Below are 10007 nucleotides of genomic sequence, written 5' to 3' on the forward strand. Positions count from 1 at the left end.
TACGAATCGGCCTGCGAACCTTAAGGTCAGCAGTTCGAAACTACCAGCCGCTCCGCGGGAGAAAGATGAGGCTTTCTACTCCCGTAAGGATTTAAACCCTCGGAAACCCTGTACAGGGTCGCTATGGGTCGGAACCGACTCGACGGCACTTAACAACAACAACAACCATATACAAAAAGTGAGAAGCAGCAAAAAGTAATGGCCAGCTTGTTCATGAGTCTCTTTTTACAGGTATTATTAGGGACTTAATTATAGTCCTCAAAAAAACATGCTGAAGTACTCATCTCCAATACTTATCAGAGTGATCTTATTTGGAAATACAATCTTTGCATATGTGATCAAGTTAAGATGAGGTTATTGAAACAGGTTCTAACCCAAAATGACGGTTATCCTTATTTTTTAAAGGGAAAAGAAACACAGAGACACATAAGAGAAGGTCATGTGATGACAGAGGCAGAGATTCAAGTAATGAGTCCACAAACCAAAGAATGCCAAGGCTTGCCAGTTACACCAGAAGTAAGAGGAAGACATGGAACAGTTCCTCCCCTAGGACTTTCAGAGAAAGCACTGCCCCCCGGACACCTTGATTTTGGATTGTCTAACTTTCTGAACTGTGAAAGACTACATTCCCATTGTTTCCCTCTGCCCAGTCTGTGATAACTTATTATGACAGACCTACTACTAATAAGGAGTCCTGGTGTGGCGCTGTAGGCTAATACGTCAGACTGCAAAGCCATTTGAACTGCAAGGTCAGCAGTTCAAGCTTACCAGCTGCTCCTTGGAAACCCTATACAGGGTCGCTATGGGTCGGAATCGACTCAACAGCACTTCACAACAACTACTAATAAAGGCACTCATACTAATACTCGCAAAGGTATCCTTTCATTTGCAATGAAAGACCAAAAATAAATTAAATTTCTATGTTTTCTTGTATACTAACAACTTCTAGTCTTCCATAGAAATTATATAGGTAAATTCCTCATATTCCTTTTGTATGACATACTCAAAGTGTGCTTTATTTAACAAAGACCTTTAGATGTTGTCTTAGATAGCTAGTGCTACTATAACAGAACTACCACAAATCGGTGACTTTAGCAAATTCGTTTTTCACTGTTTATCAAAAACCCCTGCTGTTAATTGATTCTGACTCATAGCAACCTTACAGAGGGTTTCAGAGACTATAAATCTTTAAAGGAGAGTGGCTGGTGGATTGTTACAGCTGACCATGTAGTTAGCAGTCCAGTGCTTACCCTACAATGCCCTAGGACTCCAAAGGTGTCCAACACTACAAAGCTAACTGCCTCATCTTTCTTTTAAGGAGCACCTGGTGGGTTTGAACCACCGACTTTGCATTAAGAGCGCAACACTTAACCCACTAAGCCACCAGGTCTCCTCTCACTGTTTATTGTTAAGTGCCGTCAAGTCTGTTCTGACTCATAGCGACCATGTATAGTTTCCGAGGAGAGGCTGGGGAGTTTGAACTGCAGACCTTCATGTTCAAATCAACTACAGCACCACACCAGGATTCTCACTGTTCAGGAGGCTAGAAGTCTGAATTCAGGATGCCAAATCTTGGGAAAGGCTTTCTCTAGTGTCTCTGGAGGAAGGCTCTTGTCTCTTTAGAGATTCTGCTCCCAGGTGACTTTCATGTGGCTTGACATCTCTCTTCCCCAAGTCTACTCATTTACTTGTCCTAATTGGCTCTTTTTACATCCTGTTAAGAGATGGACTTGAAACACACTATAGGAATCCTGCCTCCTTTACTTAACAAAGACAACCCATTCCCAAATGGGATTATAGCCACAGGCACACAAATTATGTTTTATAAAACATTGTTGGGAGAGAAAATTCAACCCATAGCAGTATACTTAATTTTATTGCACTTTGTGAATATAAAGAAGAACATTAAAATTATCCATGTGCTGACAGAAGACACTGAGACAGCTCTATTAATGGAAGCCTGGAAACACCAATTAAAGATTCTAAATTAATAGACAAGGAACTCTAGTAGTGTAGTGGTTATGAGGCAGGCTGCTAACTTCAAGGTCAGCGCTTCGAAATTACCAGCTGTACCACAGGAGAAAGATAAGGCTTTCTACTCCCGTAAGGATTTACAGCCTCAGAAACCCTGTACAGGGTCACTATGAGTCAGAACTGACTCAAGGGCACTTAACAACAACAATACACACCATACTGGGGTCCTGGTGTGGGGCAGTAACATAAGCTTTAAACTGCTAATTGCAAGGTTAGTTGTTCAAACCCACCAGCTTCTCCTTGAAAACTCTATACTGGGTCGCTATGAGTCAGAACCAACTCGACGGCACTTAACAACAAACCACCATATTATTAACGATGTCTCTCCCCATGACCCCGTCATTTCAGTTAACAAACCAAAAACACTTTCTAAATTGACTTACACAAAACATTTCACAGGTAAATCTGATACATGTGTGTCAACCATGCATTCCAAAATGTATTCCATGCATTTAGAAGTAGTCATTTTGGATTAGCTAAAATACTATTTAATTACATATGATGGTAAGTCCAAAGGTGTTGCTACTAGGGTTCCAGTTCACACATGTAGAAGTTAATTTAAACACAATGTGTTGGAACATGAGTCTGTGATACGGATGGCTGCCACAAGTTCTCTCAGTAACACTCACCTAGTCTCATTATGGTGACTTCAAAAATGAAAAGAAAAAGCTAATCAGAAGCGTGGCTTCCTCAGCAAAACCAGAGATGGAGACAGAGATGAGGACATAGAGAGAGCAGCTGAAGACTCTAGACTCATGGAAAGAGAAAGGCTGTGTGCTGGCAGCCAGATGCTGGTGGCCAGGAGTCAGGCTTGTTGAATGTGTCCTTTGGTTGTTTAAATGATTATATATTCCTGAGTGTTTTTGTGTACATCCCCCGCACCAAAGAAAACAGAGGGAATAGAAGCAAATACTGTTGAATAATGATGCACAGAGGAGATTGTAATCATTGCAATGAAATGATGAATGTAAAAACTGATGTTCACCTATGTAAACTATCGTTCAAGTCACAATAAAAACTGAGAGATCTGCTAGAGTAGCTTAATTCAAAACAAAGAGGTCAGCTCAGAACGATTTTTAGGACTCCAAAGAGATAATCTTAATAGATTTTCTCAAAGGACACAGGACAATCAAGGGACTTGTTGAGAAGAAGTTTTAAGAAAACTGCAAACTGCATTGAGGAGAAAAAGACCAGGAATTTTTTTCCCATTAGGACAATGTGCCTGCTTATTATTCTTCAAGGTTAGCAAGGGCTGTATCTCCTAAAGAATTTCATTGGGAAACTGTACCTCATCCACCTTACAGCCTTGATCTTGCCCCTTCAGACATCTTTTTGTTCCCCAAACACAAAGAACAATTTACAAGATCTATAAACCTTCACTCAATTCACAATAAAAAGAAAAACCATTAGGTACATGGGTGGTACAAATGGTTTGCAGTCAACTATCAGTAAAAGGTTAGTGGCTCAAATCCATACCGGAACCACAGCAACCAATACACTGCAGAGGACAATGTTCTGTAGAATTCCCAAGGCTGTGGTCTTTTGGAGGCAGATCACCTATCTTCCGGGGTACCTCTGGGAAGGTTCTAACCACCAACCTTTTGACAGATAGTCAAGTGCTTTAACATTTGCACCACCAGGGACTCTGTAAGATTACATATAGCTATTGAAAGCCCTACTGTTTACAGTTAGACTCTGATATGTGGGTCTGCCATATGTTGGAATCAACTCGACAGAAATGGTTTATCTTTTTTAACATTTCTTTACATGGATGTATTCTATTTAGCAAGTTGCTATTAATAGGCACTTGGGTTGTCTACAATCATCTGCTTTCATGACCAGTACTGCAATAAATAACCTTGTACCTATGTCAAAAAAGAAAGAAAGAACATTTAAAGAAACATGATTTGAGTCCCTTGAGAATGTCAAAACTACTGTTTTGATGCAGTGTAAATAAAAAAGGTTGGAATCCTGTGGGAAAGGATTAACCCAAACCGCCAGCGAGTCCATTCCAACTCATAGCAACCCTGTATAGACCTTTCCAAGGTTGTAAATTTTCAGAAGCACAAAGCCTCATCTTTCTCCCTCGGAGTTGCTGGTGAGTTTGAACCACTGACCCTGTGATTAGCAGCACAGAGCTTGTCCTACAGCACCAGCAAGGTTCCTTATAGAGGGGACGCACTAGGGGTTGTGTGCTGTTCAATCAATTCCGACCCATCGCTAACCTGTAAAGCGTTTCCGAGGGTTTGAGTCTTTATGGGAGTAGAAAGCTTCATCTTTCTCCCGCAGAGAAACTGATAGGTTTAAAGTGCTGACCTTTCAGTTAGCAGCCCAGCTCACAATCCAGGACTCCTTGGGGAAGGATTAGAAAGATGGAAGTAACGCCTTAAGAAGTATATAGACCTAGATGGAGTATGTCAATAAAAAAATAGCTGCACATTTTGAAATTGTTATTTAAGAAAGGCTTCTATGATTTTGTAGCAATTATTTTTTACTTGTTAATAAAGTAATACAAAATTGCATTATTATCAGATTAACTAATTAGGCTGATAGAGAGCTACTGCACTCAGAATAATGATTCTGATTGTAGAGGTAAGCAATAGCTACATTAGCTGATGTGGCACTGTAGGAAGAGCACTGGACTGCTAAATCACAAGGCTAGAGGTTCAAACCCAACAGGCAGAAATCCTATACAGGATTGCTATGAGTCAGAACCAACTCGATGGCACTTAACAACAACAATATTAATAATGACTAACATTGGTGTTAAATGCCATTGAGTCGGTTCCAACTCATTGAGACCCTGTATAGGATTTCTGATTAGTGGCTGGTGGCTTTGAACCATTGACCTATGGTTGCCAATCCAATGCTTATCCTACAGTTCAAGATAAGCAGGACTCCAATGAGTACATAGGAGTTTATGAACTTGGTTCCAACTAATTAAAATTAAAAAGATATCCATACTACCTCCATATCCGGGCTCCAATATTTCTTCTGAGGGTTTTCTTTAAAATGCATTATAGAATTTTATGAATGCTACTAAAGTTCTATTATACTCAATCTCTCAAATAGTACATAAAGAAGAAAACCCTATGGATCATAATGGTCAGATCTGCAAAAGATCATAGGGATGATGCAAGACAGTAATTTGTTCCATTATGCATTGGGTCACTATGAGTTGAACCAACTCAACAGCAGCTAACAACAACAATAACTAGCTCTGGGAGTCTCCAACTCTAATCTTATTACAAATATTGGTTTAACAAAAAGGTTGGTCCTGATTATGAGGGTTGTTGTTTTTAAGTTGGTTCCAATCAAAAGCGACCCTGCAATAGGGTTTCCAAGGAGCAGCTGGTGGGCTTGAACCACCAGCCTTGTGGTTCAAACCTACTTTGTGGTCCAGTGCATTAACTCACAGTGCCACACCAGTACTCCTGATTATGAGGGTAGTTACACAAATCTATACGTGTGTTAAACTTCATAGACTTGCAGGCCAAAAGGGAAGACAGAAGCCAATATTACTGTGAAAACTTAAAAAAACTAAATTCAATGGCTTTTTTTTTAAGTATGGGATATAAGGAAGATTTACAAGTCCCAGAAAAATGATTACTTAGCAAGTAACACTGAAACAACAATATCAACAGAAATTTGCAACACATGGCAAAATGGGTTTTGGTAGGATGTAAAATCAAGTAGAAATATCCAATTAACAGGCATGCATAATAACTGGCTAAATTTAAAGAATAATTTGGAGCTGTTGACCCAAATTGATCTGAAAGATCAATTCCCGAAAAATAAGCAGATAGCTTATTTAATTAAAAGAATATACTTCTATTTGCATAGTACTCACATTTTGGAATATAATCTCCTTAAAACTTGCTGAGTACTAATTATGTACCAGGTTTAGTACTCTTGAGTATCAGGACAATTTTTTTTTTAATGTTTTATTGTGAATTATGTGATAGTTTACATGGGAGAACATTAGTTTTACATTGCCATGGTTACAATCCCCTCCATGCAATCCTTCCCCCATACCCCCCAGGTCTTCAGCACACAGTTGCTCTCTCTCTCTGGATCCAAAGCAGGACAATTTTTTTATCCATTTTTTTATTTCTCCTCACCAACTTGTTCATGACAGACCTCAATATATGTATGCTGTTTGAATTTAATCCCATTACTGTAGGACTCTGTACATTCTACTTTGATGACTTCCTAAGGTTGAATTAGGATAAGTACTCGGTTTGAACCACAAGGTCTGCAGTTCAAACTCACCAGCTGCTCCTTAGAAACCCTATACAGAGATGCTATGGGTCAGATCAGACTCTTAACAACAACAAGGTTGAATTAACTTCATTCTGGCTCTGGCTCTGGCTCAGATCAAAACTAATGTTCCTTGTTAACTGAACCCAAACTACACACCAGAGGCCCAGGCAACAGTATGATGAGTGATTGTGTGGTATGCCAAGGCAGAAGTGGTAAAAGGGACCGGCTATAGGAAGGGAGAAAAGAATAGCAGAGGAGACTAAAAAGGGCTTGGTGGCTAGATGGATCCTGTAAATAGAACCAGAGAAGGTTTTTAACTTGTACTTCCAAACATTAGGTATAAGTTTAATTTTTAATGATGTTTTCTAGCAATATTTACTCTTTTTAAGTGTTTAGGATTGTCCCCTCTTTCCAAAAGAACATTATTCACCAAACTCTGAACTCTTCAGGGCAGGGACCAAGCTGTAGTCATTTCTGCATCAAAAGCACTAAGTCAATGTACATGTTTTGAAATGTTTGTTGAATGAATAATTTACACCACTCATCTCCCCTTATCTCCATTTCTCTTCTTCCTCCTTCCTCCTTTCCCCACCCCCTCTCTTTGTATGCACGTCCATATGCCTGTTTATATTTTTCTCTTCATTTCTATTCATCATCATTCCTCTCCTCAAATTGCCTCATCCTCCCCCTTTAATTACTGGCCTAAATAGAACTGAAGTATACTTTTCCTTGTTTTGTTTACTGAATTGGAATTTATAATCTTTGTTCTTGAGTTTGCTTGTTTGTTTGTTTAAGTATTATTGCAGTTAAGTGTCATGGAGTCATTGTTACTTATATGGACCCTGTATAGGGTTTCCAAGGAGCAGCTGATGAGTTTGAACCACCAACTTTGTGGTTTGCAGTCCAGTGCTGATCCACATCATTTTAAATTCCTCTTAAAAACTGTTTTTCATTATGTGAGCCTTAATTTATTATCTGAATATAAATTGATCCTGAAAAGAAAAATAGACAAGTCTTATTCTAAAAGGACAAGAAAGAGGCCTAATCAATAAACTTTTGTGTTAGGCGAGTATTTAAATCTAAAGAAATTATGAATGGAGGAGGGGAAGTTTAATCACTGTCCAGAAGACCAAAAAAATCAGTGTAAAAAAGTAAAAGCACTCCCTTATAATCTGACACTTAAAAAAAGCTGGGGGCAGAGGGAAAGTTGAAGGATTCAACATACATATACTTTTATTTCATTATCCGAATCTCTAGGATTTAGTTGAAATGTTACAATGAACCTCATCCTTCAGCCTGAATACCTAATTTTAAAGCTACTTGTCTTTTCAATGTTTAAACTTGATGTTATATTATATTTGTAATCAGAAGAAGAGCCACCTTTTAAGTACTTGATTAGACACTGTTTGCAAACACTGAAGACACAGGAGCTTTTCCATCTCTCGGTTGTCAAGCAGCAATTTACCTTCAATTACCCTGACACCCACCAGGGAGGGCAGTGGCTCTGAAGGATAAGCATTGGGCTGCGGACCACACGTGGGCGGTTCAAGCCCAACCGCCCACCTGCCGCTCTTCAGAAGAAAAATGAGTCTCTCTGCTCCACCAACATTTGCAGACCCAGAAACCCTATACTGAGTCGGATCCGACGTGACAGCACTTAACAATACTGACATCTTCCCCCCCCCTCCCAGAACAGTGGCTTCAACTCCCAAATAACTAGGCAAAACGACAAAGTCCAAGAATTTGAAGGAGTGAATGAGACCCCTTTCTTGTATTTAAGGCACCTTTTCCTACTATAAATTAGTATCACACCCCTACATATTAAAAGTTATTCCTAGTAATAAATTAACAGTAAAAATCTACTTAAAGGGAATAATGTAGATGCCTATTCCTTGGTTTATGGAGTCCTGGTGTGGCGCCGTATGTTAAGCACTCGACCTGAAGGTCAGTTTAAACTGCAAGGTCGGCCATTCAAACTCACCAGCCACTCCTCGGAAACCCTATACAGGGTCACTATGAGTCGGAACCTACTTGATGGTACCTAACTACAACAATTTCTCGATTTCGTATAAAAAGTAATTTTATCAACATACGCCAATCAAAAAGGTACCCGGCTGCTAATCTCACGATCAGCAGTTCGAAACTGCCAGCTGTTCCACGGAAGATGAGGCTTTCTGCTTCCGTAAAGGTTTAAAGCCTCGGAAATCCTGTACAGGGTCACTATGAGTCAGAACCGACTCCACAGTACTTAACAACAACAACAACGCCAATCAAAAGATATTAATTAACAAGAATAATGATACTGAAATACTATTAGTGTAAATACCAGAAACTTGTGTCCTAGAATTTTTGAGCTCAAGAAACCCACATCTCTTACTAATAGAAGAAAATGACCATAATAAGGTTGTAAACAAACTTGTGAACTGCGAAGGAAGGACCATCTTCCCACTTCAGACCAGTTAAATGGGCACAATAATCACATTACACTGAAGAAAAAGGAAGCACACCCAGAACGAGGAACCACAGAGCAACCACAGCCCCAGAGACCAAGCAGGAAAAGTCACAACAAAATCTGACAGCAGTTCCCCTACGCAAGCGCGTCCTGGCCAGAAAGGTTGGCGAAGGCACTCAGCAGAGGTACACCACACCCAAGTCCCAGGTCAAGTTAGGAAGGTTTGAATTCTGTGAAAATAACTGGTTGAGCGTGAACATCTTCCCTGGCAGCAGGGACCAACAAAGACATACACCAAGTCGGCAAAAACACACAAGGTGCACCTCGCCCGGAGACTGATCGAAGGTTAGCCGCAGAGGAGCAATCAGGAAGCAGAAGCAAAGCAGTCTCACTCTGGGCTGGCAGTAGTACTGCAAAGACGCACCCCCAACCTTTCACCTGCTGGGGTGCGCGAAGCAGTGCGTACCCTTGGGGCGGGGGACGCCGGGACCCACGCGGACGCACACACCCCTCACCTGGCAGAAGCACCTCTGCGCCGCCGTCTCCGGGGGCTGTTGCCCACCTCGGCCCCAGCCGAGCAGGCACGCGGCGCCCAGGAAGCCGATCAGGAAGCCCCAACAGCGACCCATAACCTCCCCGGACGCTTGTCGCCCCAGCTCGGAGCTCCCAGCACTCGGGAGCAGGCCGTGCGCCCTGAGAAGAAGCCCGCGCGGGCCGGCCCCCAGCGGCGCCCCACCTCCCGGCCGCCTCCCAGGCCCGCCCTCCGATCTCCCGCCTCTCAGCGGCCACCGCCCCTGCTAGAGCCTGCGGACGTGCTGCGTCGCCCGCACCGGCCGCCTGGTGCCTCGGACCCGCTTCCTTCCCGGCGCGTGAGGCTGACGCACCAGCCGGTTTCCCGGCTCGGCCCCGCCCGGCCCCGTTCGGCCCGCTGTGCCCGCCTCGGCCCCTGAACTCCCCAGGCCTAGAGACTGGACGCGACGCGAAGGAGTCGCGATCCTTCAGCTCCGCTACCAAGAGCGAAAGTCGGAGGGGCCTGTGTTTTCCCTGCAGGGCCCCGCCCCATCCCAGCTCTCTCTGGGCCAATCCTTCGAAATCTCAATGTTAGGAAATCAAATCGTACGAATTACGTGTCCATCGTGTCCCTGGCAGACAGCCTTAAAGCCAAAGGCATAGCAGAGATATTCCTGACCAGAACTGCCCAATAGAAATATAATGCGAGCTCCAATGCATTCTTTAAATTCTCTAGCAGCCGCGTCAA

At 42.2% G+C, this 10007-nt stretch overlaps 1 protein-coding gene across 1 annotated transcript in view; it reads right to left on the bottom strand.

Annotated features, from left to right (window-relative positions):
- ERO1L (ERO1-like (S. cerevisiae)) overlaps positions 1-9378 on the bottom strand; it is a 53738-nt gene extending 44360 nt beyond the window's left edge. The window contains exon 1 of the mRNA XM_006872357.1: positions 9265-9378. Within this exon, the coding sequence (XP_006872419.1) occupies positions 9265-9378 (114 nt within the window). The remainder of the gene's footprint in view (positions 1-9264) is intronic.
- Positions 9379-10007: the final 629 nt, after the last annotated feature.

Source organism: Chrysochloris asiatica, unplaced genomic scaffold (assembly GCF_000296735.1).
Source record: "Chrysochloris asiatica unplaced genomic scaffold, ChrAsi1.0 scaffold00194, whole genome shotgun sequence".
In the NCBI taxonomy this organism is placed as follows: Eukaryota; Metazoa; Chordata; class Mammalia; order Afrosoricida; family Chrysochloridae; genus Chrysochloris; species Chrysochloris asiatica.